At 45.7% G+C, this 27,353-nt stretch overlaps 2 protein-coding genes across 3 annotated transcripts; both read left to right on the forward strand.

Annotated features, from left to right (window-relative positions):
• Window positions 1–177: 177 nt before the first annotated feature.
• Window positions 178–4,272, forward strand: LOC112235112. The gene is made up of 8 exons (XM_042319530.1): window positions 178–1,727; window positions 2,566–2,638; window positions 2,703–2,764; window positions 2,887–2,953; window positions 3,057–3,183; window positions 3,285–3,441; window positions 3,636–3,835; window positions 3,918–4,272. Exons 2-8 carry the CDS (start codon window positions 2,577–2,579, stop codon window positions 3,957–3,959), a joined length of 717 nt encoding a protein of 238 aa, XP_042175464.1. The 5' UTR covers window positions 178–1,727; window positions 2,566–2,576; the 3' UTR covers window positions 3,960–4,272.
• A 1,527-nt stretch (window positions 4,273–5,799) lies between these two features.
• Window positions 5,800–26,142, forward strand: LOC112235113 (phospholipid phosphatase 2-like). 2 transcript variants are annotated; one of them, XM_042319509.1, is made up of 7 exons: window positions 5,806–6,282; window positions 21,189–21,340; window positions 21,805–21,891; window positions 22,022–22,197; window positions 22,291–22,348; window positions 22,428–22,604; window positions 24,956–26,142. In XM_042319509.1, exons 1-7 carry the CDS (start codon window positions 6,216–6,218, stop codon window positions 25,196–25,198), a joined length of 960 nt encoding a protein of 319 aa, XP_042175443.1. In that variant the 5' UTR covers window positions 5,806–6,215; the 3' UTR covers window positions 25,199–26,142. The 2 variants fall into 2 exon arrangements, with proteins under 2 accessions (XP_042175444.1, XP_042175443.1); XM_042319510.1 differs by lacking the exon at window positions 22,428–22,604 and having other exon boundaries at window positions 5,800–6,282.
• The last annotated feature ends 1,211 nt before the right edge of the window (window positions 26,143–27,353 follow it).

The raw sequence follows: 27,353 nt of genomic DNA on the forward strand, positions 1-27,353 counted from the left end.
CCCATGTTGACTCCAATGCTTCCCAAGTTGGATGTCCTTTGAGTGGTGGACCATTCTTGATACACACAAACTGTTGAGTGTAAAAAACCCAGCAGTGTTGCAGTTCTTGACACACTCAAATCGGAGTGCCTACTACCGTATCCTGTTCAAAGGCATTTAAATATTTTGTCTTGCCCATTCACCCTCTGAATGGCAAATATACACAATCCATGTCTGAATTGTCTCAAGGCTTAAATTATCCTCCTTTAACCTGTCTCCTCCACTTCATAGACACAGATGACATCAATAAGGGATCATAGCGTTCGCCTAGTCGGAATGTAATGGGAAGAGCAGGTGTTCCTAATGTTCTGTGCACTCAGTGTAGTGTGTTAAAGTGTGAATGTTTTTTGGACTTTGATCATGAAAGCTAAAGAATAATGGGTAGGTTTGTTACTGTGGTGCTGTTTGTAAGGTTTTCTTGTGTTCTATGAAAATAAAGTGTGATTTTGTTTTAAAAAACTTTGTCTAACCCCATATGCACAGGTAGAGCGAAGGGATAAGGGTTGTTCAGATAAATATATTTCCTACTTTCCATTGTCCATACTAATATAATTGCTTCGTTCTAATTGGTATGCTAGTGTTTAAATTGGAATTGCAAGAGAAATCGAAACAATACCCGCATGTGCGTTCAATGACGTCCTCATTATGAACGGGTTTCACGTCACAGTGAGTGAGTGACATGACCGATGATATAGATTCCGGCGTCACCATAGCAACCACCAGGGGTCAGTATCAGCGCAAACAACGATAAACATCAAGGGTGCGTTCGTAAATTCACTTTGACTGGCTATTTAGGGTGTGGTTGTAAATTCAATCTGGAGTGCCATTGTGCGCTCAGACTGCGTTCTGGGCATTCATAAATTTGTTTCGCTCTCGGAGCGTACACTGGACGCTTTGGCTAGCAGTCAAGCACCCACGCTAACTGGCTAAAGGTGGCTAGATTGGGTGCTTGACTACTCACAGGCTGAATTTGGCTAGATTGCTAGCTACTTCCAGACACATGAGCAGATCAGTTTTTTTAGATGTTATCTAGAGCGTTTGTGACGAACTGCTGGTGGCAATAATTTCATCGTTTTTTTTTGCCATCGTCTACCAACTGGTAATATTCAATGGGTGTTGCGCGTTCGTAAATTCATCAGTTATTCAGTGCTCTGGCACAAACGAGAGTGCTCTGAAATTGGAGTAGATAGCCAGAGTGCATTTACGAACGCACCCCTACTCAGATTTCAGTGCATTCTAGCCTGTGTGTATCAGAGCGCAGAATAACTAGCTAATGAATGTATGAACGCACAACACCTGTTGAATACTACACGTAATCAGGAAATGTCGGCAAAAAACGTTATGAAATTGTTGCCAGCAACACAGTTACAGTCCACCAACTCTACATGACATGAGCCTAGCCTGCTCTGCTTGGCCAAGTAAAATGGTCAGAGTGAGGTGTTCTCTCATTTATGTCTGGAAGTAGCAAGCAAGCCAACTTTAGCCAGTTATATTGGGTGCTCGACTGCCGTTGTGTGGTCAGAATGCTCGGATCAACCCTACTCCTCGGCCAGAGCGTCAACTGTGCGCTCTGAATTTACGAACGGGCAATCTGACATTTTTCTAAATTTACGAACGCACAGAGCACACTCTGGCACTCCAGAGCGAATTTACGAACACACCCCAAGTTGATCGCGAGGCAGCGGCAGGTAGGCGACGTGATAAAATAACGTGATGATGTGTGCAAATATTTTAGGCCGCTAATCGTGGATATTGCGTTTACTTTATTAAAAACATATCTGGTTAATACAGTGTACTCATGAACTGACTCACTAGCCTATGTTATCATTGTTCAAGGTGAATTATTCCTACTGTAGTAGTAAATAAAGTCGGTGGCAACTTAGAATCCAGTGCATAGTTGACGGCATATTTGAGAGAAAGTTGAAAATATTTTCTTACTAGTGGTCATGTTTATGCCATTGTTAGGCTATTTACATGTCATAATGAGGTGTTATTGTTAGGCTATTTACATGTCATAATGAGGTGTCATTGTTAGGCTATTTACATGTCATAATGAGGTGTCATTGTTAGGCTATTTACATGTCATAATGAGGTGTCATTGTTAGGCTATTTACATGTCATAATGAGGTGTTATTGTTAGGCTGAGGTGTCAATGTTAGGCTATTTACATGTCATAATGAGGTGTCATTGTTAGGCTATTTACATGTCATAATGAGGTGTTATTGTCACCCCTTTGACTTTGTACTTGTCTCCCATTGAAGAAAAGGTGTGTGTGTACTGTGTTCAGAGACATTTAAAGGAAAGTACAATAAACCAGTGGAGGCTGCTGAGGGGAGCAAGGCACATAATAATGGCTGGAAAGGAGTTCATGGAATGGCATCTTACACGTGGAAACCATGTGTTTGATGTATTTGATACCATTCCACCAATTCCTTTCCAGCCATTACCACGAGCCCGTCATCCCCAATTAAGGTGCCACCAACCTCCTGTGCAATAAACAGTCATCTTTTTGTTATGCTTCAGCAGCTCGCGTATCCATGACTACCCGGATGGTGCAACTCGCTCAGCCCAAACCCAACCTGCTCCGATTCCCTGACCGGTACTGCCACACAAACACACACACACATGCACACTGACAGACTGACTGATTCTTTTCCTTCCAGACGGTCAGTCTACTGGCTAGATGAACTCCCACCTGAAAGAAATGGCTCCACCACCACGTTTGGTAAGATCACCCCACTCTCTCTGTCCTTATCCCCTTTTCACTCTCTTTCTGTCTCTATGATGTTTGTTTTGTTTATAATTGACTTTATAATGACCTTTTTAATGTTACTGTTTTTGTTGTAGAGTTGACGCCCCACTGGTCCCAGCTGTGTGGCAGGAAGCGGCTTAATTCTGGGTTCGAACAGAGCAGGTGCGACTTCATATTGTGTCATAATGTTGTACAGTATGTTAATGATGTGCATAATGCATGATGTCTATGATGACTATTGATGACTCTCCTCCTCCCTCTCCAGATCATCTCCCCAATGGGAGGTCAATGTAGCAGCACTGAGTGCCTATCCATCCAATAGAGTGTGTTCTCTGGCTTTGCCCCGCCTCCCCTCCGCAGGCTGGGTATCTGACCGCCCCCTACTGGCCTCCGTGAGCAACACACACACCTCAATGTATAACCCTCTCTATCTGTGTCTCTCTATATCTAGCTATCTCTCTTGTTTCCTCTCTTTGTATGTGTCTCTCTCTAGCTGAGCAGAGCGGTGCAGACTGCAGTAGCCAGTCCTAGGGTCTGCCAGTTGGCCTGTCCCAAGCGGAGGCAGGGTCTCTATTCGCCCCATTCATCCAAGACCTCACTGGCACCCCCCCACCCAGCTGCAACCTCCTCCCGACTACAGCTCCTTGCCCGTAAGACACTTAGGATACCTCGTATTTACCTCAGAAAGTAACGTTTAGTAACGGCCATCCAACTACATTGCAAAGTAAATGTGGTGTTCATTTTTAGCCTGAAAATTGTCGCTACTCTACCTGTCTCGCACACACTCTCTCTTTTTCCATTACTCTCTCCGTCTCCTTCCTTCCTCCCACCTCCCCTCTCCCAGTCCCTAAGTCTGACCACCCCCAGTATGCCCAGGACCATCCAGTCATCTGGCCAGTGCCGGGGCCAGTGAGGAAGGCAGTAGCCAGTGAGAGGGTGCAGGTCCTTTCACAGCCCAACCAGCGGAAGGCGCTGTTCCAAGGCTACGACCCGTACACGGTTACCCTAGCTGCATGCTCCGCTAGCGCCTCGACGCGCCTACAGGTGAGCTGTGTTTCTCTCATTAACTCATTCATTTAAATCATTTAATAAAAATGTCATTCGTTTGTCTGTTTGTTTATTACAGGAGCTTTGTCTGCCCCTGCCGCGGAAATGCAAGGGCAAATAGACGAATGCATCTCATCTCACACCTCTACAGTACCTCCAGCCGCCTCTTCTTCAGATACTCTATCTCCTGTACAGCATGTCCCTGATCACCACTGCTCCATAATAAAGGCCCTCTATGATCTCATTGAGGCATGTTGCTGGGTCTTTGTTCTGGTCCAACGGGACCACTGGCTTTAGAAGGTGGATTGTTTAGTGCTGCGACGTTCAACAGCGGGCTGATCATTCAACTGAACTGAAGTGACTTTTACTATCACCAAATGGGAGTTGTCACGGACCTAGAATATTACAACGCACATTAAACATAAAGAGAACCACCTGAATGTAAAAGTGTACTTTATATCTTTTAGTGTGCAATTGTAGATTGTGACAGATGTACGAAACCTGAAAAGGGATGTAATATCCTTTACGAATATTCCCTCTCCTGTTAACCCGCTACTGCACATAGTTGCACTAAGGCAACAGAAGCCATTTTGACCCCACAACCTCCCATGTGAATTGTTTTAAATTGAACAATCCAATGAGGTGCAGAGGTTGGTATGATGTATCAATTTTGGCAGGGAACTTCTTCCAGGAAACAACAAAAACATGTGAGCACATGGTAAGAAACATTTGATCTTTTTTTTTTACCCCTTTTTCATGGTATCCAATTGGCTGTTACAGTCTTGTCTCATCGCTGCAACGCCCATACAGACTCACACAGGGACATTCTATGAGCAAAGGGAGCCTAATGGAGCAGTTGGATCATACCCTCTGATAGTGAGGACAGTCAGCTTGAGGACAGTGACAGCGAAGAAGAGTGGACCCCAGAATCTGATTGGATAGGCAGTGAAATACTAGGTTATGCCCAACTTGTATTTTCTTAGGAAAAGAGTGCTTGTTTCTACTATATTTCACTTAATACATGTTCTGTTTCTGATTTTCCTTTGTGTTTTAGCCTACCTTTATGGCACAGCGTTGCCCTGAGGCAACAAAAACAATGATTAATTCATGCTGCAGTAGTTTATGTGTCGGGGGGCTAGGGTCAGTCTGTTATATCTGGAGTATTTCTCCTGTCTTATCCGGTGTCCTTTGTGAATTTTAGTATGCTCCCTCTAATTCTTTCTCTCTCTTCTCTCGGAGGACCTGAGCCCTAGGACCATGCCTCAGGACTACCTGGCCTGATGACTCCTTGTTGTCCCCAGTCCACCTGGTCGTGCTGCTGTTCCAGTTTGAACTGTTCTGCCTGCGGCTATGGAACCCTGACCTGTTCACCGGACATGCTACCTTGTTCCGGACCTGCTGTTTTCGACTCTCTCTACCGCACCTGCTGTCTAACTTTAAATGATCGGCTATGAAAAGCCAACTGACATTTACTCCTGAGGTGCTGACCTGTTGCACCCTCTACAACCACTGTGATGAGTATTATTTGACCCTGCTGGTCATCTATGAACATTTGAACATCTTGCCAAGGTACTGTTATAATCTCCACCCAGTCCTCCTGTCAGAGCCTGGTTCCTCTCTAGGTTTCTTCCTAGGTTCCTTCCTTTAGGGAGTTTTTCCTAGCCACCATGCTTCTACATCTGCATTGCTTGCTGTTTGGGGTTTTAGGCTGGGTTTCTGTACAGCACTTTGTGACATCGGCTGATGTAAAAAGGGCTTTATAAATTAATGTGATTGATATGGGTGTGGGGGGCTAAAAGTCGTTTATTTATATATTATCAGAAAGCCTACATCTTCCATGACCCATCTCATTTACCTTGCATCTTTTTTAATTGTTTTCTGGATGTTGCTGCAACACCGCTTCTCTCTTCAACAAAAATAATCTCTTCATCCTCTGACTCCTCCCTGCGGTCTGGTTCACTTTTATTTTCACAAAAGCTCTGACGTCAGCTCTGGATAGTGGCGAGTGTAAACGCACACACGCCTTTAGTTGGAAAAAGTTGCCCACTCTCAATTTTCCGCAAAGGAAACGATTTCAGACGTTTTTTTCTTCCGGCATCTCTGCTTGCGAGGGGACAATGTGCGACCCACACATGTCCGTGTGTTGACAGCGCAGGACACTCCGTGTGTTTGGTGTATACTACAGTTGTGGTTTTCCCTGACTCACCTATAGAGCGTAGGCCTAAACAGGTAGACCAGGTAGGCTACGGGAGCGAAATCCGGAAGAACAAGCACATCTGATTGTTCCCACTATTTTTCTCTTACCTTTGCAACTGAACTTCTCCCAATAACGTTTATGCAGTTTTGATAATTCTTCGGAGAGAGTAGAAGTGTGAAGATGACGGAACTACCAGTTCACAAGAAAAATATGCTGATTCTAGTTGATGTTCTCTGTGTGTTTTTCGGTAAGTGCCCTATTTCTCTCTCTCTCTCCAGCAACATGGCTGATATAACACTATTTGTTGTAATAACCAAGGACACAACTCGCTCTCTCTGCCGTCTATACATGCTCAATGCAATAGGGTAGCACTAGCCACCGATAAATCAATAAAATAGTTGTTTATGTATAATTGTTTATTGGGTAAATGCTGGATAAGACTGAGATGGTGGGGACTTTGTAAACAATGATATGCAGGCTACACACACACACAAGCCACAGGCCAACATGCAGGACGCTTTCCATGGAAGGCCAGTCATACAGACAGACACACCGCAATAGTATTGTAATAGGAAGAGAGTCAGCATTGCTCGTGTTATAGCTTGTTTAATGGATTCTTTCATTGTCTGTCAACACATTACAGGTGGGCACAGTGCCTGGTGGAGTGGTGTAACACTGATCTGTATTGATTCAAGTACTATAGATTGTAGGCTAGTCATCAATCAGCATGGGTTAGTAACACAAAATGCATAGTCACAATTACTATGATTTTAAGTTCATTATATCACAGTTACAATTTATGATGACCATTTTTTTTTTTAAATCTGTGTGTGTGTGCACTTGTAACAGAACACCTGTTCTTTTGACTGGCATTCCATGGAAAGTGTCCTGCTTGTTGGGCTTTGCCCTGTAGCTTCCAGTGTGGTTGCAGCATTTGTGTGTGTGGAGCCTGGGTTTGCATGTTCGGACTTGTACTGGACTCTCAGTACTACAGGATCTGTATTTTAGAATAGACATTTGGGTGGGCAGTCTCCTTCCCCCTTTATCTCCCACTCTCTCCACCTCTTTCCATCTTCATCCCTTTCTTTCTTCCCCCTATCCCCCACTCTTTGTCTTCCTCCCCCACTCTTTGTCTTCCTCCCCCACTCCCTTGCTCTCTTTCTCTCATGGTATTTAGTGAGTGAGAGAGTAGGGTTGTTTAACAGTTAAGTGGAGGTAAGCTGGTCCTTGTTAACAGACGACATCACCTTGTGGCATAACCAGGTTTGTTGACAGTCTCAGAGGGCTGTGTGTCTGGGCCTGGGGTCTGACGACAGTAAAATCACTTTCTTCTTTCATTATTTCCTCCCTCAATCTCTCCAGTTGGTTCTTTTTTCTTTCATCTCTCCTGCCTCCACCCTCTCTCTCCTCTCTCGCTAGATAGATTGATAGATAGTGGTCTCTGGGGATAGAAGTAATTAGTGACAAGAAAACTATTGGGATTTGTCCCAGTCCAGATAAGAGTGATACAGGGTTGTGTGTGTGCGTGTGCATACTTGTGTGTTTTGTTAGCGTGTGTGTGTTAGCCCAGCTTCCTCACTGTGTCATTAATATAGTAGGAATGTGCCGAGTCGACAAACTGGATCTGATCTGACAAAGCTTTTCCTCACTCCTCTTTCTTTCTCTCCCTCTCTCATTCTCCCATCCCTCTTTTACTCACTCTCATTCTCCTATCCCTCTTTCTATCCCTCTCTCATTCTCCAATCCCTCTTTTTACTCACTCTCATTCTCCTATCCCTCTTTCTATCCCTCTCTCTTTCTCCCATCCCCCTCTCTTTCTCCCGTCCCCCTCTCTTTCTCCGTCCCCCTCTTTCTCCCGTCCATCTCTCTTTCTCCCGTCCCCCTCTTTCTCCCGTCCATCTCTCTTTCTCCCGTCCATCTCTCTTTCTCCCGTCCATCTCTCTTTCTCCCGTCCATCTCTCTTTCTCCCGTCCATCTCTCTTTCTCCCGTCCATCTCTCTTTCTCCCGTCCATCTCTCTTTCTCCCATCCTCTCTTTCTCCCATCCATCTCTTTCTCCCGTCCATCTCTCTTTCTTCCATCCATCTCTCTTTCTCCCATCCCTCTCTTTCTCCCATCCCTCTCTTTCTCCCATCCCTCTCTTTCTCCCATCCATCCCCCTCTTTCTCCCATCCCCCTCTCTTTCTCCCACCCCTCTCTTTCTCCCACCCCTGTCTTTCTCCCACCCTCTGTCTTTCTCCCCCCCCTCTCTTTCTCCCATCCCTCTCTCTTTCTCCCATCCCTCTCTCTTTCTCCCACCCCTCTCTCTTTCTCCCATCCCTCTCTTTCTCCCATCCCCCTCTTTCTCCCATCCCCTCTCTTTCTCCCATCCCCCTCTCTTTCTCCCATCCCCCTCTCTTTCTCCCATCCCTCTCTCTTTCTCCCATCCCTCTCTCTTTCTCCCATCCATCTCTCTTTCTCCCGTCCATCTCTCTTTCTCCCACCCCCTCTCTTTCTCCCACCCCTCTCTCTTTCTCCCACCCCTCTCTCTTTCTCCCACCCCTCTCTCTTTCTCCCACCCCTCTCTCTTTCTCCCACCCCTCTCTCTTTCTCCCACCCCTCTCTCTTTCTCCCATCCCTCTCTCTTTCTCCCATCCCCTCTCTTTCTCCCATCCCTCTCTTTCTCCCATCCCTCTCTTTCTCCCATCCCTCTCTCTTTCTCCCACCCCTCTCTCTTTCTCCCACCCTCTCTCTTTCTCCCATCCCCCTCACTCTCTTTCTCCCATCCCTCTCTCTTTCTCCCACCCCTCTCTCTTTCTCCCACCCCTCTCTCTTTCTCCCATCCCTCTTTTACTCTCTTTCTCCCACCCCTCTCTCTTTCTCCCATCCCCCTCTCTTTCTCCCACCCCTCTCTCTTTCTCCCACCCCCTCTCTTTCTCCCACCCCTCTCTCTTTCTCCCACCCCTCTCTCTTTCTCCCACCCCTCTCTCTTTCTCCCACCCCTCTCTCTTTCTCCCACCCCCTCTCTTTCTCCCATCCCTCTCTCTTTCTCCCATCCCTCTTTTCTCACTCTCTTTCTCCCATCCCTCTCTTTCTCCCATCCCTCTCTTTCTCCCACCCCTCTCTCTTTCTCCCACCCCTCTCTCTTTCTCCCACCCCTCTCTCTTTCTCCCATCCCTCTTTTACTCCTCTCTTTCTCCCATCCCTCTCTTTCTCCCACCCCCTCTCTTTCTCCCACCCCTCTCTCTTTCTCCCACCCCTCTCTCTTTCTCCCATCCCTCTCTCTTTCTCCCATCCCTCTTTTCTCACTCTCTTTCTCCCACCCCCCTCTCTTTCTCCCACCCCCTCTCTTTCTCCCACCCCTCTCTCTTTCTCCCACCCCCTCTCTTTTCTCCCACCTCTCTCTTTCTCCCACCTCTCTCTTTCTCCCACCCCCCTCTTTCTCCCACCCTCTCTCTTTCTCCCACCCCTCTCTCTTTCTCCCACCCCTCTCTCTTTCTCCCACCCCTCTCTCTTTCTCCCATCCCCTCTTCTTTCTCCCATCCCTCTTTTACTCACTCTCTTTCTCCCACCCCTCTCTCTTTCTCCCATCCCTCTTTCTCCTCTCTTTCTCCCTCCCCTCTCTCTTTCTCCCACCCCCTCTCTTTCTCCCACCCCCCTCTCTTTCTCCCATCCCCTCTCTTTCTCCCACCCCTCTCTCTTTCTCCCTCTCTTTCCCATCCCCCTCTTTCTCCCATCCCCCTCTCTTTCTCCCATCCCCCTCTTTTCCCATCCCCCTCTTTCTCCCATCCCCTCTCTTTCTCCCATCCCCTCTCTTTCTCCCATCTCTCTTTCTCCCATCCCTCTCTTTCTCCCATCCCTCTCTTTCTCCCATCCCCCCTCTTTCTCCCATCCCCCTCTTTCTCCCATCCCCCCTCTTTCTCCCATCCCCCTCTTTCTCCCATCCCCCCTCTTTCTCCCATCCCCCTCTTTCTCCCATCCCCTCTCTCTTTCTCCCATCCCCCTCTCTCTTTCTCCCATCCCCCTCTCTCTTTCTCCCACCCCTCTTTCCTCCCACCCCTCTCTCTTTCTCCCACCCCTCTCTCTTTCTCCCACCCCTCTCTCTTTCTCCCATCCCTCTCTTTCTCCCATCCCCTCTCTCTTTCTCCCATCCCTCTCTCTTTCTCTCCCACCCCTCTCTCTTTCTCTCCCACCCCTCTCTCTTTCTCTCCCACCCTCTCTCTTTCTCTCCCACCCCTCTCTCTTTCTCTCCCACCCCTCTCTCTTTCTCTCCCACCCTCTCTCTTTCTCCCACCCCTCTCTTTCTCCCACCCCTCTCTCTTTCTCCCACCCCTCTCTCTTTCTCCCACCCCTCTCTCTTTCTCCCACCCCTTCTCTTTCTCCCACCCCTCTCTCTTTCTCCCACCCCCTCTCTCTTTCTCCCACCCCTCTCTCTTTTCTCCCACTCTCTCTTTCTCCCACCCCTCTCTCTTTCTCCCACCCCTCTCTCTTTCTCCCACCCCTCTCTCTTTCTCCCATCCCTCTCTCTTTCTCCCATCCCTCTCTCTTTCTCCCACCCCCTCTCTTTCTCCCACCCCTCTCTCTTTCTCCCACCCCTCTCTCTTTCTCCCACCCCTCTCTCTTTCTCCCACCCCTCTCTCTTTCTCCCACCCCCTCTCTCTTTCTCCCACCCCCCCTCTTTCTCCCACCCCCTCTCTTTCTCCCATCCCCCTCTCTTTCTCCCACCCCCCTCTCTTTCTCCCATCCCTCTCTTTCTCCCACCCCTCTCTCTTTCTCCCACCTCTCTTTCTCCCATCCCCCTCTCTTTCTCCCACCCCTCTCTCTTTCTCCCATCCCCTCTCTCTTTCTCCCATCCCCCCCTCTCTTTCTCCCATCCCCTCTCTTTCTCCCATCCCTCTTTCTCCCATCCTCCTCTCTTTCTCCCATCCCCCTCTCTTTCTCCCATCCCCCCTCTCTTTCTCCCATCCCCCCTCTCTTTCTCCCATCCCCTCTCTCTTTCTCCCATCCCCTCCCATCCCTCTCTTTCTCCCATCCCCTCTCTCTTTCTCCCATCCTCTCTCTTTCTCCCATCCCCCCTCTCTCCCATCCCTTTCTCCCATCCCCTCTCTCTTTCTCCCACCCCCTCTCTCTTTCTCCCATCCCCTCTCTCTTTCTCCCATCCCCCTCTCTCTTTCTCCCATCCCCCCTCTCTTTCTCCCATCCCCCTCTCTCTTTCTCCCACCCCTCTCTCTTTCTCCCACCCCTCTCTTTCTCCCACCCCTCTCTTTTCCCACCCTCTTTTACGCTCTCTCTCTATCCTCTTTCTCTGTTTTACTCTTTCTCCTCTCCTTTGCCTCTTGTCCTTTGCCTTGTTATCACTGCATACAAAGAAACATTACACACACACACAGAGAGAGGCACACTGAGTTATTTCTGCAACACACTCTAACAAAAATACTAACCAAACGCCACCAGCACCAAGCACTCTGCTGTTATATGCGTAACACAAAGGCCTAACGTATCCATAAGGCCTAACGTATCCATAAGGCCTAACGTATCCATAAGGCCTAACGTATCCATAAGGCCTAACGTATCCATAAGGCCTAACGTATCCATAAGGCCTAACGTATCCATAAGGCCTAACGTATCCATAAGGCCTAACGTATCCATAAGGCCTAACGTATCCATAAGGCCTAACGTATCCATAAGGCCTAACGTATCCATAAGGCCTAACGTATCCATAAGGCCTAACGTATCCATAATTTCATTTGGACCTTTAGATTGTTCAATATTGACTGGTAATTGTGTGAATGGGACAGATTACTGTTGTAAGACCTGTTCACACCCTCTGGAAGAATCTGATTGGCAGACAATGATCATGTTCATTCTAAGGGTCATTCTAAGGCAGCTGCCGTTGCTCTAAGTTATTACTGTTATTTATGTGACTTGGGGTTTGAAGAGCATCTGCATCAAACTATAGACTGATACCAACTGTTGTTGTGTTAGTTTGCTATTTATCGGTTTGATTTTCTGGGTTTTGCACACAGTTAGAGAAGATACTCTGCTGCTGTTTTACTGACTCTCTCTCACACACACACACACACACACACACACACACACACACACACACCATCTCTCTGTGCCAACTATGTGTGTGTGTGTGTGTGAGAGAGAGAGGGGAGGGGGGGGGTTGACCTTTCCTGTGTGGAAAATAACCAGGATTCTGACAGTACAGCAGGATTACTACAGCTATAGAGTACTGATCCTCTTCCTGCACTGTCTCCCTATTGGAATCTCTCTATTGTCTAGATTTAATCAGTGTGTGTGTGTGTTGTAGCTTTTGGATGTGACTAGTAGGACAGTCTGGAGAATAACAGGAACACTTCTCAGGTCCCTCCTTCCTGTGAGGTCAGAGGTCAAGAGGAAGTTGATCATGTGTCATATCTCACCAGACATTCCTCCATGTTTGTTTTCTCTGGGAGGAATCTGGAACTTTCTATCAACCAGATGAGAAACAATGTTATCCAATGTTCTTCTTTCTCTCTGACCGTGCTGTCCATTCTGTTACTGAAGACTCCCCCCCTCGGCCCAGATAACTGTGGGGGGTTAAAGAAGACAGACTATGGACTCTGCTTCCTGAATCTGCCACTGGACACACAAACGCCCAGCCCTCTGATTCTGTGCCACATCGCTGTTCTTTCTACATCTCTGAGGAAGGTCAAGATGTGTGCTACAAACTAACCTCTTCCCGAAGATAATGCTTGAATCCGTTTTCCTTTGGGTTCATTAAAACATCTCCAGTACCACTGGATCCCAGGTACGGGTCGTCGCCAGTTCTGTTACAATATATGCCATTCCGCAAGGTTCCAGATTCACTGTTACCACATTGTCTTAATAGTGTTGGTTTTCAATCTTTCATCTATTTATTCACACACTCCCCTTTCTCCTTCCTTTTTTAAAAATCAAATCCAGCTCAGCCCACTCTCTGGAGAGAGGAACAATAATGATCTTGGTTCAACTCAACCCTTGACTACAATAACAATGTAGCAGAAACCTTACTGGAATAAAACTGGAGATGACTAAAATTCTATGTTTGTGTGTTTATTTCTCTGGCACTGCAGCAGAGTGCTACACACATGCGCACTTCATCCTCACCCTAACCACTACTCTCCAGAGAGCTGTCTTATCTAACTGTTATCCTAGCACCCTACAAAGTCGACATGACTTCAAAGTAAATACCAGTTAGTACACATCATCCTCACCCTAACCACTACTCTCCAGAGAGCTGTCGTATCTGTTATCCTAGCACCATACAAAGTCGACATGACTTTAAAGTAAATACCAGTTAGTACACTTCAAAGTGTCTGACTGCGTGCTTGACCTAGCGAATTAAGGTTGACCAAATAGTCACGCTGTTCATAAGCCGCTGATGAGTGACAATTAGTGGTGGGTCGTTCGCGAACGAGTAGAGCCGGCTCTTGTAGGTGAACGTTGGGAGCCGGCTCGCATATCAGAAGAGCTGAATCTATTTATAAAAATATACAAAAATTTAAGAAATGAATAATCAAAAGATTTAAATGAATATAATTAACTAATTCAAAGAAGGAAAAATAAACATAATATAGGCCTAAATGCTGAAGCGCACACATTCGCTCTGACTGTCTGCTCAGACTAACAGCCTCACCTGTTCTTCCTGTCAATCAGACACGTAGTGTCAACCAATGTGTGAGGGGGGGCCGAGCCAACTCACTCGCAGTCACACACTTAGCAGCCGAGGAGAGAGAGGAAGGACAGCTGTGAAAACAACAGCTGGAAAATGAGTCGGAAGCACAGTAGCATTTGGATGCATTTTAATAATGTAGACAATGTTAGAGCACAGTGTAGTATTTGCTTAAACAAAATCTCATACAAAGCCGGTTCTACGCACAACCTACACCGGCGTATGTGAACTGTGCACCCAAATGTGAAGCTAGCTGTAGCGGAGCTTCGAGAAACTAGCGGGCCTGTGATAGTGGTGGAGCCAGAACCTCCACACGTGGAGATGTATCCACTCAGTCAAATAGGCCTACTCTGTGAAACACAGCAATGCAGTCTTCTATGGACCAGTTTATGCCAAAGTCTATGTCTGTAGCAAAACAAGGCCAAATTGATATTGTATTGGCTAAAATGATTGCCACCGATTTCCAGCTATTTTCGATCGTGGAGGAAAGAGGTTTTTAGAAATTATAGCAATAGTCTAAATCCAATGTACCCAATTCCAATCAGGAAAACCCTTTTCAAAATCACTTATTTCACAACTGTATGAGAGCACACAGGCTTCAGTGTGGGAAAGAGTCCAAAAAGCTACTGCAGTTTGCCTTACCACTGACTGCTGGACATCAAGGGTAACCACTTCTTACATGTCAGTTACATGTCACTTCATTGAAGATGGTTTGATGTCTAGCTGTCTTCTGGACTGCTTTGAGTTCAGCGACAGACACAGCTCAGAGAACTTGGCAGAGGAACTGAGTGGTCAGAGAATGGCAAGTAGATGGAAAAGTGGTCTGTGGTGTTAGTGACAATGCAGCTAACATAACCAAAGCCATGAACATTTTAAAATGGACCCATCATCCATGTCTTTCCCACACAATCAACCTGATTGTAAGAGATGCTCTGAAGGTGATGAAGCCCACTGTGGACAAAATGAAAGCAGCTGTGGAATACTTCCACAGGATACACAGTAGGTGCTGAAAAACTAAAGTCTACACAACGCCAGATGGGGATGCCTGAGCTGAGGCCTAAACAAGACTGCACTACAAGGTGGAATTCAACATTTTACATGTTGAAGTGGTTTCTTGAGTCAAAGGATGCCATCATCTCTACCCTGGCCATTGTAAATGCACCTGTTGATGCTCTGACCCAAGAGGAATGGGAGGTGGTGGAGGAGGTGTGCAGAGTCCTGGAACCCTTTGAACAGGTCACTGTGGAGATCAGTGGAGAGAGGTACAGTAAGTAGTTATTACTACATCATTATTTAATCAAGTATTATATATGTATATGAGCAGTGATGAGAATGAAGTATCAGTAGACAAAACATGAACCTGAACTAATAAGTTACTGTTCTCTCTTTTCAGCTATGTGACAGCCTCAAAAATGATACTCCTGTGTCAGGGTCTGCAGCGAATCACAGCCAGGCGCCAGAGAGAAGCAAATGTAACCACAGGACATGTGACAGAGTTGATGGACACCCTATGTTCATCAATGGACAGGAAGTTCCACAGAATATAATATAATCACGTGCTATCAGAAACCGCTGCACTTGACCCCAGGTTTAAGAAGTTAGCCTTCAGTGATGCCAGACCGATTGATGAGGCTCTTCAAAGAATAACCTCAGCAGCAGAGAGGGACAGCCCCAGCAGTCAGCTGGGCAACAGGGAGGGACAACCCCAGCAGTCAGCTGGGCAACAGGGAGGGACAGCCCCAGCAGTCAACTGGGCAACAGGGAGGGACAGCCCCAGCAGTCAACTGGGCAACAGGGAGAGACAGCCCCAGCAGTCAACTGGGCAACAGGGAGGGACAGCCCCAGCAGTCAACTGGGCAACGGGAAGAAGAGGGAGCATAAGCACCAGCAGTAGTGCCACAAACTTCTGCTGTTTGGATGCTGTTTGAAGAGACAGCAACTGGGGATGCAGCACGAAGGAATCCCTCAGCAGAAGCCATAATGGAGGTCTGATCCTATTTGGAGGAGCCCCTCTGCCGATCCTCTGAGCTGGTGGAAGAACAAGGCCTCTGTCTACCCACAACTTACTAAAGTCATGGCAGGGAGACTGCATAGTGGCCACATCCGTTCCCTCTGAGAGGGTCTTCTCGAAAATGGGACAAATAATTACTGAGAGAAGAAACTGCATCAGCTCCTCGAAAGTGAGGCAGCTTGCATTTCTGAATGTAAATCTCTCATGAAAGCAAAATATCGTCTGCATTGCTGTGTGCTGCTGGTTATAACATGGCAATAAAGAAGAGCGAGAAAAGAGGGACCAGTTTAATGTTTTAAGTGGGATGCTGCAGTTTTGCACATTGTACTTTATTTTTCATTGATATGGTGCAATATTCTATTATGTTGTTCAGATTGTATTTGTTTTGAATTGTTACATTTATATGCACTTTGTTTATATACATTAAAACAGTTATACTTTAAATGCAAATGTTTTAATAACATTATTTTCCATAACAAACCAATGCATTTTTAAATACATTGTGGTTAATTAAGGTAGAGTGTGATTTAATTAGAATTGTTTTAACACCAATCATAGTCAAACTATCGCAAACTGTTTGACTTGAAAAAATACAAAACATATTTTTTTAAAGAGCCGGCTCACTGAAAAGAGCCGGAATGCATCACTCGTGACAATGTGAGCAGGGCGGGCGCCAGAAGGAATCAGTTGGACTGGCGTTCGATTTTTATAGGCGGGCACGTTTTTTTCAAGGGACCTTCTGTGTGCTGGCACTTGCGCCTTCACACATGTTAATGTATTTTATGATAAAGACAGCTTGTGAGTTTCAAGTTTGGGGAAGCTTACAAGTTATCCTACAATTTCTACCTATTCTGATTATTTTAATACTTTTCATTTCAATAATGTTTTTCGTTTCTCAAAATTATTGTCACACGGTTAATATTAATTTAAATAAGACAAATCTAGAAGTTTAAATTAAACTAATGCAAGAGCACCAGCCTTTGCCATATGGGCACAGCCTACACCGTGATCCATTGGAAGAAATGAGCACATGGAACTAAGAGAGAACCTATAGGCCAATGCTACAGTAGGCTTATTTTATTTAACATTTTATTTAACTAGGCAAATTATTTAAGAACAATCACGGCCTACCCCGGCCAAAACCGAACGACACTGGGCCAATTGTGCTCACGTCCGGATGTGATGCAGCCTGGATTCGAACCAGGTACTGCAGTGACGCCTCTCGGGAGCCCCTATAACTTCCACCATCAACTAAGTAAAATACATAAGGCTAAATCTGACAAATAAAAACAGTATAAAATATCCTGATGAAAATTCAGGTTATTTCAATTGCATTAATCTATAATCTGCCTGTCTGCCTCTCAATCTGTCTTGTTTTGCGCTATGGGTAATGAAGTGTAACATTGTATCAACTCAGCATGTTGGTGTGCTCAGGCGTGCGCGCTCCCTCCATTAACATTATCTGGACAGAAAATCATCATTGCTCACATAGAGCACTCAAAACAAAAGACAGCGATTTTTTTTTTTTTTAATCCTAAAAATATGGTAATGAAATAAACCAAAACTTGTTTCTCACTGTCTTGGTGGAAGAGTGGGGTAACATCTCACAGCAATAACTGGCAAATCTGGTGCAGTCCATGAGGAGGGGAAGTACTGCAGTACCAAGTACTGACTGTTACTTTTGATTTTTTACCCCCCCCTGTTCAGGGACACATTATTCCATTTCTGTTAGTCACATGTCTGTGGAACTTGTGAAGTTTATGTCTCAGTTGTTGAATCTTGTTATGTTCATACAAATATTTACACATGTTAAGTATGATGAAAATGAACAGTTGACAGTGAGAGGACATTTCTTTTTTTGCTGAGTTTATATGTAATGGTAAATTGCTACAAATAAACAATTGAAGGGCAAACTATTCTGGAGAGCTCATTGCATGCATTCTGGAGAGAGAAGCTCATATCTCCGTCACACACTCCTCCCCTTCTTCTTGTCTCAACATTTTAAATGATACTCAAGACACATTCTAGATGCTTTACGCTATGCCTATTGCCACACTCGCTGCCCAAATTGCTTGCTTCAGAAATAGGCATAGGCCTATGCACTTGTGATGTGAAACAATACACTGTTGTTTAAAAATAAAATAAAAAATGATCATCATCTATGGCTAAGTCAAGCTGTCTGGTAAAGTACTTTGAATTATTTTATTTAGACAGAATAATTATAATTTTACTTTAGGGGAAGCCAGAATCTGAGCAGTGCGCTGTGCACCCGCCAATTTCCCTTTCTAGTTCGCAAGTGGATGAAACCAGATCTGGATATAATGACGAGATGCTCATGTCTCCCTCCTAACAATTTGAGTCGTTGTCCCAAAGGCAGGAATGCAGGCACAAGCTAGGTCTGCATGATACAGAAAGTAACCAGAGCCCTTCCCTTTCTCCACATATTGTTAGGTTACAGCCTTATTCTAAATTGGATTACATTTAATGTTTTTCCTCATCAATCTACACACAACACCCCATAATGACAAAGCGAAAACTTTTTTTTTTTTTTAATTTTTTGCAAATTTAATAAAAACATTTTTTTTTAAAATGTACACAAGTATTCAGACCCTTCGCTATGAAACTCCAAATTGATCTCAGGTGCATCCTGTTCCCATTGATCATCCTTGAGATGTTTCTACAACTTGATTGGAGTCCACCTATGGTAAATGCAATTGATTTGGACATGATTTGCGAAGGCACACACCTGTCTATATAAGGTCCCACAGTTGACAATGCATGTCAGAGAAAAAACCAAGCCATGAGGTTGAAGGAATTGTCCGTAGAGTCCCGAGACACGATTGTGTCGAAGCACCGACCTGAGGAAGGGTACTAAAAAATGTCTGCAGCATTGAAGATCCACAGGAACACAGTGGCCCCATCATTCTTGAATGGAAGAAGTTTGGATCCACCAAGACTCTTCCTAGAGCTGGCCGCCAAGGCCAAACTGAGCAAACAGGGAAAAAGGGCCTTGGTCAGGGAGGTGACCAAGTACCCAATGGTCACTCTGACAGAGCTCTAGGGTTCCTCTGTGGAGGTGGGAGAACCCTCCAGAAGGACAACCATCAGCACTCCACCAATCAGCTGCAGCACTCCACCAATCAGGCCGTTATGGTAGAGTGGCCAGAGGGAAGCCACTCCTCAGTGAAAGGCACATGACAGCCCACTTGGGGTCAGAATCTCTGGTCTGATGAAACCAAGATTGAAGTCTTTGGCCTGAATGCCAAACGTCACGTCTGGAGGAAACCTGGCACCATCCCTACAGTGATGAATGGTGGTGGCAGCATCCTGCTGTGAGGATGTTTTTCAGTGGCAGGGACTGGGAGACTAGACAGGATCGAGGGAAAGATGAATGGAGCATAGTACAGCGAGAAAAATATTTAATACATTTGCAAAAAAAGAAGAAAAAAACTGTTTTATGCTTTGTCAATATGGGGTATATTGTGTGTTGATTGATGAGGGAAAAAACTATTTAATCCATTTTAGAATACAGCTGTAATGTAACAAAATGTGGAAAAAGCCAAGGGGTCTGAATAATTTTCGAATGCACTTTATTATACCCATAGAAACACAGCCATGCAATCTCCATAGACAAACATTGGCAGTTAAACGGCCTTACTGAAGAGCTCAGTGACTTTCAATGTGGTTCCAAAAAGTCCGTTTGTCAAATTTCGGTGCTGCTAGAGCTGCCCCGGTCAACTGTAAGTGCTGTTATTGTGAAGTGGAAACGTCTGGGAGCAACAACGGCTCAGCCGCAAAGTGGTAGGCCACACAAGCACACAGAACGGGACTGCTGAGTGCTAAAGCACATAAAAAATTGTCTGTCCTCTATTTGCAATACTCACTATTGAGTTCCAAACTGCCAGCACAAGAACTGTTTGTCAGGAGCTTCCTGAAATGGGTTTCCATGACCGAACAGCTGTATTTCTGTCTGTAATGAAGCCATTTTGTGGGGGAAAACTAATTTGGGAATGGGAGGGCCTGGCTCCCAAGTTGGTGGGCCTATGCCCTCTCAGGCCCACCCATGACTGTTCCATTGCCCACTCATGTGAAATCCATAGATTTAGAGCCTAATTTATTTATTTCAATTGACTGATTTCCTTCTATGAACTGTTTACTCAGTAAAATCTTTGAAATTGTTGCATGTTGCTTTTTATATTTTTGTTCAGTATATGACTGGTGGAAGTTCAGTCTGCATCAGGGGAGCATGTAGTCTAGTGACAGGGTTCATGAAAACAGGAGAAAAAAACATCAGGGTGTGTAAAACCATTGTCCTGTCAGATTTGAGTGTGTGTGTTTGTACACCATTGTGTTGTCAGTTGAGACAGTTTTATAGTCTATCCTGGTGCCAGTCTCTCTGCTCTGGTCTGTGAGTCACTGAACTATGGGGGGAGAGCGAGGGAGGGAAAGAAAGAGGGGGTGAGGTTTGAATGTGGTAAAGAGATGAGAAAGGTTCAAAGAAAAGTCCATGGTCTCTTCTGTGAGAGATCAGTTTAAGGGAATTTCTCATGGTAACTTTGGGACATTCATCTCTCTCTCTCTCTGTCTGTCTCTCTCTGTCTCGTGTGTGTGTCCCGTCCGGTAGTCCGCTCCCATGCCCTTGTCAGCAGGGCTCAGTGGTGAATGTTTAAGGCTGTTACGCTGTTAGGCATATCTATGGTGATGGATGTGTGTGCGTGCATGAGCATCAGAGCGCACACAATATCTAAACCCAGAGGCCCAACGATGCAAAACTTCCAGGAACGCTTCGTGAAGCAGACTCGACAGACCAGACAGGGGTTTGGGAAGTCAATGGGAGAATTGAGAAATTCTTCCTTTGCCGTTAATATTCTCTAAATCGAAAGGCACAACCTAGATGTCTTAAGTAGCTGAAGATGTTACTCCAATCTTGTGTGAAAGTGACAAACTGACATGTTTTCATTTTGGTGTAAAATAACTTTAAATCTAAGGAGGGCGTTTGATTTGACGGCCTGTTCATGCGCAGTTCGGAGCGAGACGATCGTTAGACCCGATGAAGTTTCTGAGTTTAGCTAGCCAACGTTGCCATGACATCGCCTACAAGCGTGATTGGGGATTTCTATTGGAGAAGCCGTTTCTAGACATGGTCAACTATACAATCTTTGGAGCGCGCGCGCGTGTGTGTGGCGATAGCGAGCAGCTTCCTCCCCAGGGGACGGAGGTCACTGATATACTGCTGACCAATAAGTGCCTCATGTGCCTTCACATGCCCATGTATTGTTCACAGTTCCTGTCCAGCTGATAGATTTAAACATGTCTATCAGAGCCTGTTGAGCTGCTTCTTGAACCTCAATCTCACCTAGGCAGAGACAAGTTCAGCACCATGTTGATACTGTCTCCCTTGACCCACTCCGACACATCCTCCTCTCTCTCCCTCTACCCTTCCTATCGCTCTCCCCTCTTCCCAGCGGCCCTTCCGTCAGCGGTCTTGACGTTAATGTTCAGCCCGTACCAGAGGGGTATCTACTGTGATGACGAGAGCATCAGATATCCTTACAGAAGAGACACCATCTCGCACAGGGCAATGGCTGCAGTCACCATCCCCTCCTCCATAGTCATAGTAAGTTTGATGAACAACTTGATGGTTATGGCACGCTATGGTACGAGTTTACCTCTGCTATGGTACGAGTTTACCTCTGCTATGGTACGAGTTTACCTCTGCTATGGTACGAGTTTACCTCTGCTATGGTACGAGTTTACCTCTGCTATGGTACGAGTTTACCTCTGCTATGGTACGAGTTTACCTCTGCTATGGTACGAGTTTACCTCTGCTATGGTACGAGTTTACCTCTGCTATGGTACGAGTTTACCTCTGCTATGGTACGAGTTTACCTCTGCTATGGTACGAGTTTACCTCTGCTATGGTACGAGTTTACCTCTGCTATGGTACGAGTTTACCTCTGCTATGGTACGAGTTTACCTCTGCTATGGTACGAGTTTACCTCTGCTATGGTACGAGTTTACCTCTGCTATGGTACGAGTTTACCTCTGCTATGCTATGAGTTTGCCTCTCTCTCTCTATAGATAACTACAGGAGAAGCGTACCTGGTCTACTCCAAGCGTCTCCACTCCAACTCTAACTTTAACCAGTACATGTCAGCTCTCTACAAGGTCAGTTGGAACACGCGTCATAGTTTTGGGCTGACAATATGTGGTCTTAGCTCAGATTGGCTAGCTGCCTCTTCCCAATTTCATTGGTTCGGGAAAGGGGTTAAATTGGCCTGTGCTGTGCCTCTACTAGGTGGTGGGGACCTTTCTGTTTGGAGCAGCTGTGAGCCAATCACTGACTGACCTGGCCAAGTTCACCATTGGCAGGCCACGCCCTAACTTCCTGTCTGTGTGTAATCCCACGGTGTGTTCTGGGTACATGCTGCAACTCAACTGTACCGGCAACCCTCGAAACGTCACTGAGTCCAGGTGTGTGTGTCTGTGTGTGTCTGTCTGTCTGTCCGTCTTTCTTCTCTTGCTATGTGATGCAATGTCAACATGTTTCTCTCCTCTGTGTTCCAGATTGTCTTTTTACTCCGGACACTCTGCCTTCGGGATGTACAGCATGCTGTTTCTAGCAGTGAGTGTTTTTTATTTGTGTGAGTTTCATACACATGTGAGATGACGATTAATGTGTGTGTGTGTGTGTGTGTGTATAGTTGTATGTGCAAGCACGTATGCAGGGGAAGTGGACTCGTCTGGTCAGACCCACAGTGCAGTTCTTCCTCGTGGCGTTTGCGTTGTATGTTGGATACACACGGGTTAGCGACTACAAACACCACTGGAGCGACGTACTGGTGGGACTGCTGCAGGGAACTCTCATCGCTGTGCTCAACGTGAGTGTGTGTGTAGGGGGTTGTAGGAGGTGTGTGTGTAGGGGGTTGTAGGAGGTGTGTGTGTAGGGGGTTGTAGGAGGTGTGTGTGTAGGGGGTTGTAGGAGGTGTGTGTGTAGGGGGTTGTAGGAGGTGTGTGTCTAGGGGGTTGTAGGAGGTGTGTGTGTAGGAGGTGTGTGTGTAGGGGGTTGTAGGAGGTGTGTGTCTAGGAGGTGTGTGTAGGGGGTTGTAGAAGTGTGTGTGTAGGGGGTTGTAGGAGGTGTGTGTTTTTAGGAGGTGTGTGTGTGTAGGGGTTGTAGGAGGTGTGTGTGTGTAGGGGTTGTAGGAGGTGTGTGTCTAGGGGGTTGTAGGAGGTGTGTGTGTAGGAGGTGTGTGTGTAGGGGTTGTAGGAGGTGTGTAGGGGGTTGTAGGAGGTGTGTGTGTAGGGGGTTGTAGGAGGTGTGTGTGTAGGGGGTTGTAGGAGGTGTGTGTGTAGGGGTTGTAGGAGGTGTGTGTCTAGGGGTTGTAGGAGGTGTGTGTGTAGGGGGTTGTAGGAGGTGTGTGTCTAGGGGTTGTAGGAGGTGTGTGTAGGAGGTGTGTGTGTAGGGGTTGTAGGAGGTGTGTGTGTAGGGGGTTGTAGGAGGTGTGTGTGTAGGGGTTGTAGGAGGTGTGTGTCTAGGGGGTTGTAGGAGGTGTGTGTGTAGGAGGTGTGTGTCTAGGGGGTTGTAGGAGGTGTGTGTCTAGGGGGTTGTAGGAGGTGTGTGTCTAGGGGTTGTAGGAGGTGTGTGTGTAGGGGGTTGTAGGAGGTGTGTGTGTAGGGGGTTGTAGGAGGTGTGTGTGTAGGGGGTTGTAGGAGGTGTGTGTGTAGGGGTTGTAGGAGGGTGTGTGTGGGGGTTGTAGGAGGTGTGTGTGTAGGGGGTTGTAGGAGGTGTGTGTGTAGGGGGTTGTAGGAGGTGTGTGTCTAGGGGGTTGTAGGAGGTGTGTGTCTAGGGGGTTGTAGGAGGTGTGTGTCTAGGGGTTGTAGGAGGTGTGTCTCTAGGGGTTGTAGGAGGTGTGTGTCTAGGGGTTGTAGGAGGTGTGTGTCTAGGGGGTTGTAGGAGGTGTGTGTGTAGGGGGTTGTAGGAGGTGTGTGTGTAGGGGGTTGTAGGAGGTGTGTGTCTAGGGGGTTGTAGGAGGTGTGTGTCTAGGGGGTTGTAGGAGGTGTGTGTCTAGGGGGTTGTAGGAGGTGTGTGTCTAGGGGGTTGTAGGAGGTGTGTGTCTAGGGGGTTGTAGGAGGTGTGTGTCTAGGGGGTTGTAGGAGGTGTGTGTGTAGGGGTTGTAGGAGGTGTGTGGTAGGGGGTTGTAGGAGGTGTGTGTGTAGGGGTTGTAGGAGGGTGTGTGTAGGGGTTGTAGGAGGTGTGTGTGTAGGGGTTGTAGGAGGTGTGTGTGTAGGGGGTTGTAGGAGGTGTGTGTCTAGGGGTTGTAGGAGGTGTGTGTCTAGGGGTTGTAGGAGGTGTGTGTCTAGGGGTTGTAGGAGGTGTGTGTCTAGGGGTTGTAGGAGGTGTGTGTCTAGGGGGTTGTAGGAGGTGTGTGTGTAGGGGTTGTAGGAGGTGTGTGTCTAGGGGTTGTAGGAGGTGTGTGTGTAGGGGTTGTAGGAGGTGTGTGTGTAGGAGGTGTGTGTGTAGGAGGTGTGTGTGTAGGGGGTTGTAAGAGATGTGTGTGTAGGGGGTTGTAGGAGGTGTGTGTTTGTACATGTCTGACTATTAATGATGAGCAATTAACACAAAATGTTTGTAATATTTTGGTTTTGGAACAACTAATTGACCGATGTCAGTTCAATTATTTTAATTCCATTTCGGGGGGTTTTCTGTGAGCTCAATGTGCACATTGCACAGTTTCTATACAGATAAATCAGATCAAGACCGAACTGTGCGATGTAGTAGGGAGTTGTAGTTTCCAGAAAATACATTATCTAAGTGACTGATAGTTGGTATTCAGCAGTCATAAAAGTATGCCTTCTTAACTTTGATGAACTACTAAAATAGTGATTTTGTTAGAAAGCATAGGGACTTGGCATAAAATAATAAAGTTCACAAATAAAACAAATGTAATATACACAACAACCGAGATATTTGATTAAAGTAATGTGAATAAATGATGGTTAATAAGTGATGAGCAGTAATGGACAGTCACTACCATCATGGGACTTTTATTGTTTTATTCTGTGTAATAACATTTAACCCACAATGCATAATGCATTTAATGTAAATAAATACAAAGTTGTGACCGAAATCTAAAACACATTTTTTTTCTTCATAATCGAACTGAAACAGAACCGACCTCAAAAAGCACTAATCTCTCAGCACTACTGACTATAAATGATCCTTTTCTCTCAGGTTTGCTACGTCTCTGATTTCTTTAAGCTCCGCCCCCCTCCTCGCCGCCCACGATCCGAGGCGGCTGAAGACGAACACCTAGAGGCCAAACCTGGCCTGGACCCAGACACACAACTACACAACAACCACTACGACTACACAACTACTTCAGCCCGAACACAGACTAACAACTACACAACAACCACTGCAACTACACAACAACCTCTACACAACAATCACGGTAACCGTGGGGAAGTGGCGTAGACAGTAATTTGTTGGTGGGTGGGCCTGCAGAAATTTGGGTGGGCAATTATTTTTAATTAAAATGTTTTGTTGTTGGGGAAAGGAGTTAACTTCCTGCAATGTTGCCATTGGGCCAAGAGAGAAATGTACAGTTTTATAGCTGTTTATGAATTCTATCTGATGATGTTTGCATGCTTAAGTGAAAAGACAACAAATAAATAGAGCCCGACCCGTATTGGATTTTTGGGTCCGATACCGATTTTGGGGGAGGGAAAACTCACAGATTACTGATATCTGTCGATATATTGTTTTTTTTTTTGAGGTTGAATGAAAAACAGACCAAATTGTGCTTCATAGGATCAACAGATACTCTAAATGATGATTTCTTAACTAAATATTATAGTTAACATTATTTAAGAACATTTTATTTGTGGTTTACAGGAGATCCAGTGAATACAAAGCTTGTTTAGTTGACTTTCTTAGGTGCAACTTAAAAAATGTCTATGGCAGTGGAAAAGAGGTATGAAAAAGTGTTTGTGCTAAACCACCATAAGGGTGAGTAGATTTACTCGTGTTTTACAGCAGTCAAAGGTCATGGAAACAAACACTTTATGGCAACCTTGCAATGAGAGTACGTAATGACAAGCACAAGCTAGCTGTTCATTATGACAATGTTTTCTTACAGAAACCATATTTACATAACACTGTTATTCAATACAAAATGCATTGGCTATACATGTCAACTACAAATGGCACGCGCTGATGACTGAAAATGTTTATGCGTGCAAATTCTTGCTGCGCTGGTTTTTGTCACACGTTCCCAACATCGCGAGCTAGCTAACATTAGCTACTTATCTCATAATGAATGCAAGCACATGGCCTGAATGATAGACCTGCGCCAACTGTCTTGTTTTTTGCAGATTGCATATTTCAGAAAACAAACTAAATTAGCCCACTAGCTAACATAATAGGCCCTGACAGTATCGGTCTTCTTTTTGTATCAAGGACGAGTGTTCACTTTGGCGCCAGTCCAGTGTTGGCACATACGTAGCACAGATTGCTAGCTAGGTAGCTAAGTTTCCCACCCATGCCTACGCCCACCCATGCCTACGCCCACCCATGCCTACGCCCACCCATGCCTACGCCCACCCATGGAGCTGTCTGTGTGAGAGAAGTGTGTATATCAGTGTAGGCTCATTGTATTGGCTGGAATGGAATAAATGGAACGGTATCAAACATGTTTGACTCTGTTCCATTTATTCCAGTCCAGCCATTACAATGATCCCGTCCTCCGATAGCTTCTCCCACCAGCCGCCACTGGTGTGTATGAGAGGATGTGTATAACCACTCACATGCATTTTAACTTTGTATTTTATTTTAATACAACGTACTAAAAGTACGGCGGATGAAACCGTTTTAGCAGAGAGAAAGACGTACTGTGTAGTTCCCTAGATTTCAATTATGCTAACAGGAAACACTGAAACAACAGTTTTACATTTAGTTAAGATTCATTTATATTTCCTTTGTGCAGCAGCATCAACCAGGTCTTCCTGGTGTTTGTAGTTTTTTTGAGTGTCCTTTTTTGTTGTTGTTCCCGCCCACCACCAACCTACCTGATTTAACTAGTTGTTAAGACCTTGATTAGCTGAATCGGGTGGGTTAGTGTGCTCATCCTGTAGTTCTCCAGGAGGGGGGAAGGCCAATGGTCTGGAGTTCCATGTTAGGCCTACTGATACCTAACATGTCTGTAGAAGACATGCATGTACAGTATATGGAATGTAAAACAGTGTTGCATAGATAATTACTTTCTAACTGTTTATTTCTGTCGTATCTCTAAGATTGTAATACCACTACTAGCCCACTGTGATGTTTTTCTTATGTTATTGACGCAACTTGTATTAGTTACTCCAGTTTATTATATATAAAGCTGTGTATAACCTGCCTACCTGCATGTACACACAGTAGGTCCTGTGAGATCATGATTCCATGTGCTGCCTTTGAAATGTTACTGATAATCGTCAGTGTGTCAATGATTGAGTCGCTCACTGAGATGTTCTCTGAAAAACACATTACAGTTCTGCAAAGGGTTAATATATACACTATATGACCAAAAGTATGTGGACACCTGCTCGCCGAATATCTCATTCTGAAATCATGGGCATTAATATGGAGTTGG

The sequence above is a fragment of the Oncorhynchus tshawytscha genome, unplaced genomic scaffold (genome assembly GCF_018296145.1).
Source record: "Oncorhynchus tshawytscha isolate Ot180627B unplaced genomic scaffold, Otsh_v2.0 Un_scaffold_1528_pilon_pilon, whole genome shotgun sequence".
Lineage (NCBI taxonomy): Eukaryota > Metazoa > Chordata > Actinopteri > Salmoniformes > Salmonidae > Oncorhynchus > Oncorhynchus tshawytscha.

Excerpts from the sequence above, each read along its gene's own strand:
- LOC112235112 (XM_042319530.1), top strand. The coding sequence starts at position 2,577 with ATGACTACCCGGATGGTGCAACTCGCTCAGCCCAAACCCAACCTGCTC. Across the intron at positions 3,184-3,284 it reads ACCGCCCCCTACTGGCCTCC|CTGAGCAGAGCGGTGCAGAC; the intron begins GTGAGCAACACA and ends GTCTCTCTCTAG. Across the intron at positions 3,836-3,917 it reads GCGCCTCGACGCGCCTACAG|GAGCTTTGTCTGCCCCTGCC; the intron begins GTGAGCTGTGTT and ends TGTTTATTACAG.
- LOC112235113 (XM_042319509.1), top strand. The coding sequence starts at position 6,216 with ATGACGGAACTACCAGTTCACAAGAAAAATATGCTGATTCTAGTTGAT. Across the intron at positions 21,341-21,804 it reads TCCCCTCCTCCATAGTCATA|ATAACTACAGGAGAAGCGTA; the intron begins GTAAGTTTGATG and ends CTCTCTCTATAG. Across the intron at positions 22,198-22,290 it reads CGAAACGTCACTGAGTCCAG|ATTGTCTTTTTACTCCGGAC; the intron begins GTGTGTGTGTCT and ends TCTGTGTTCCAG.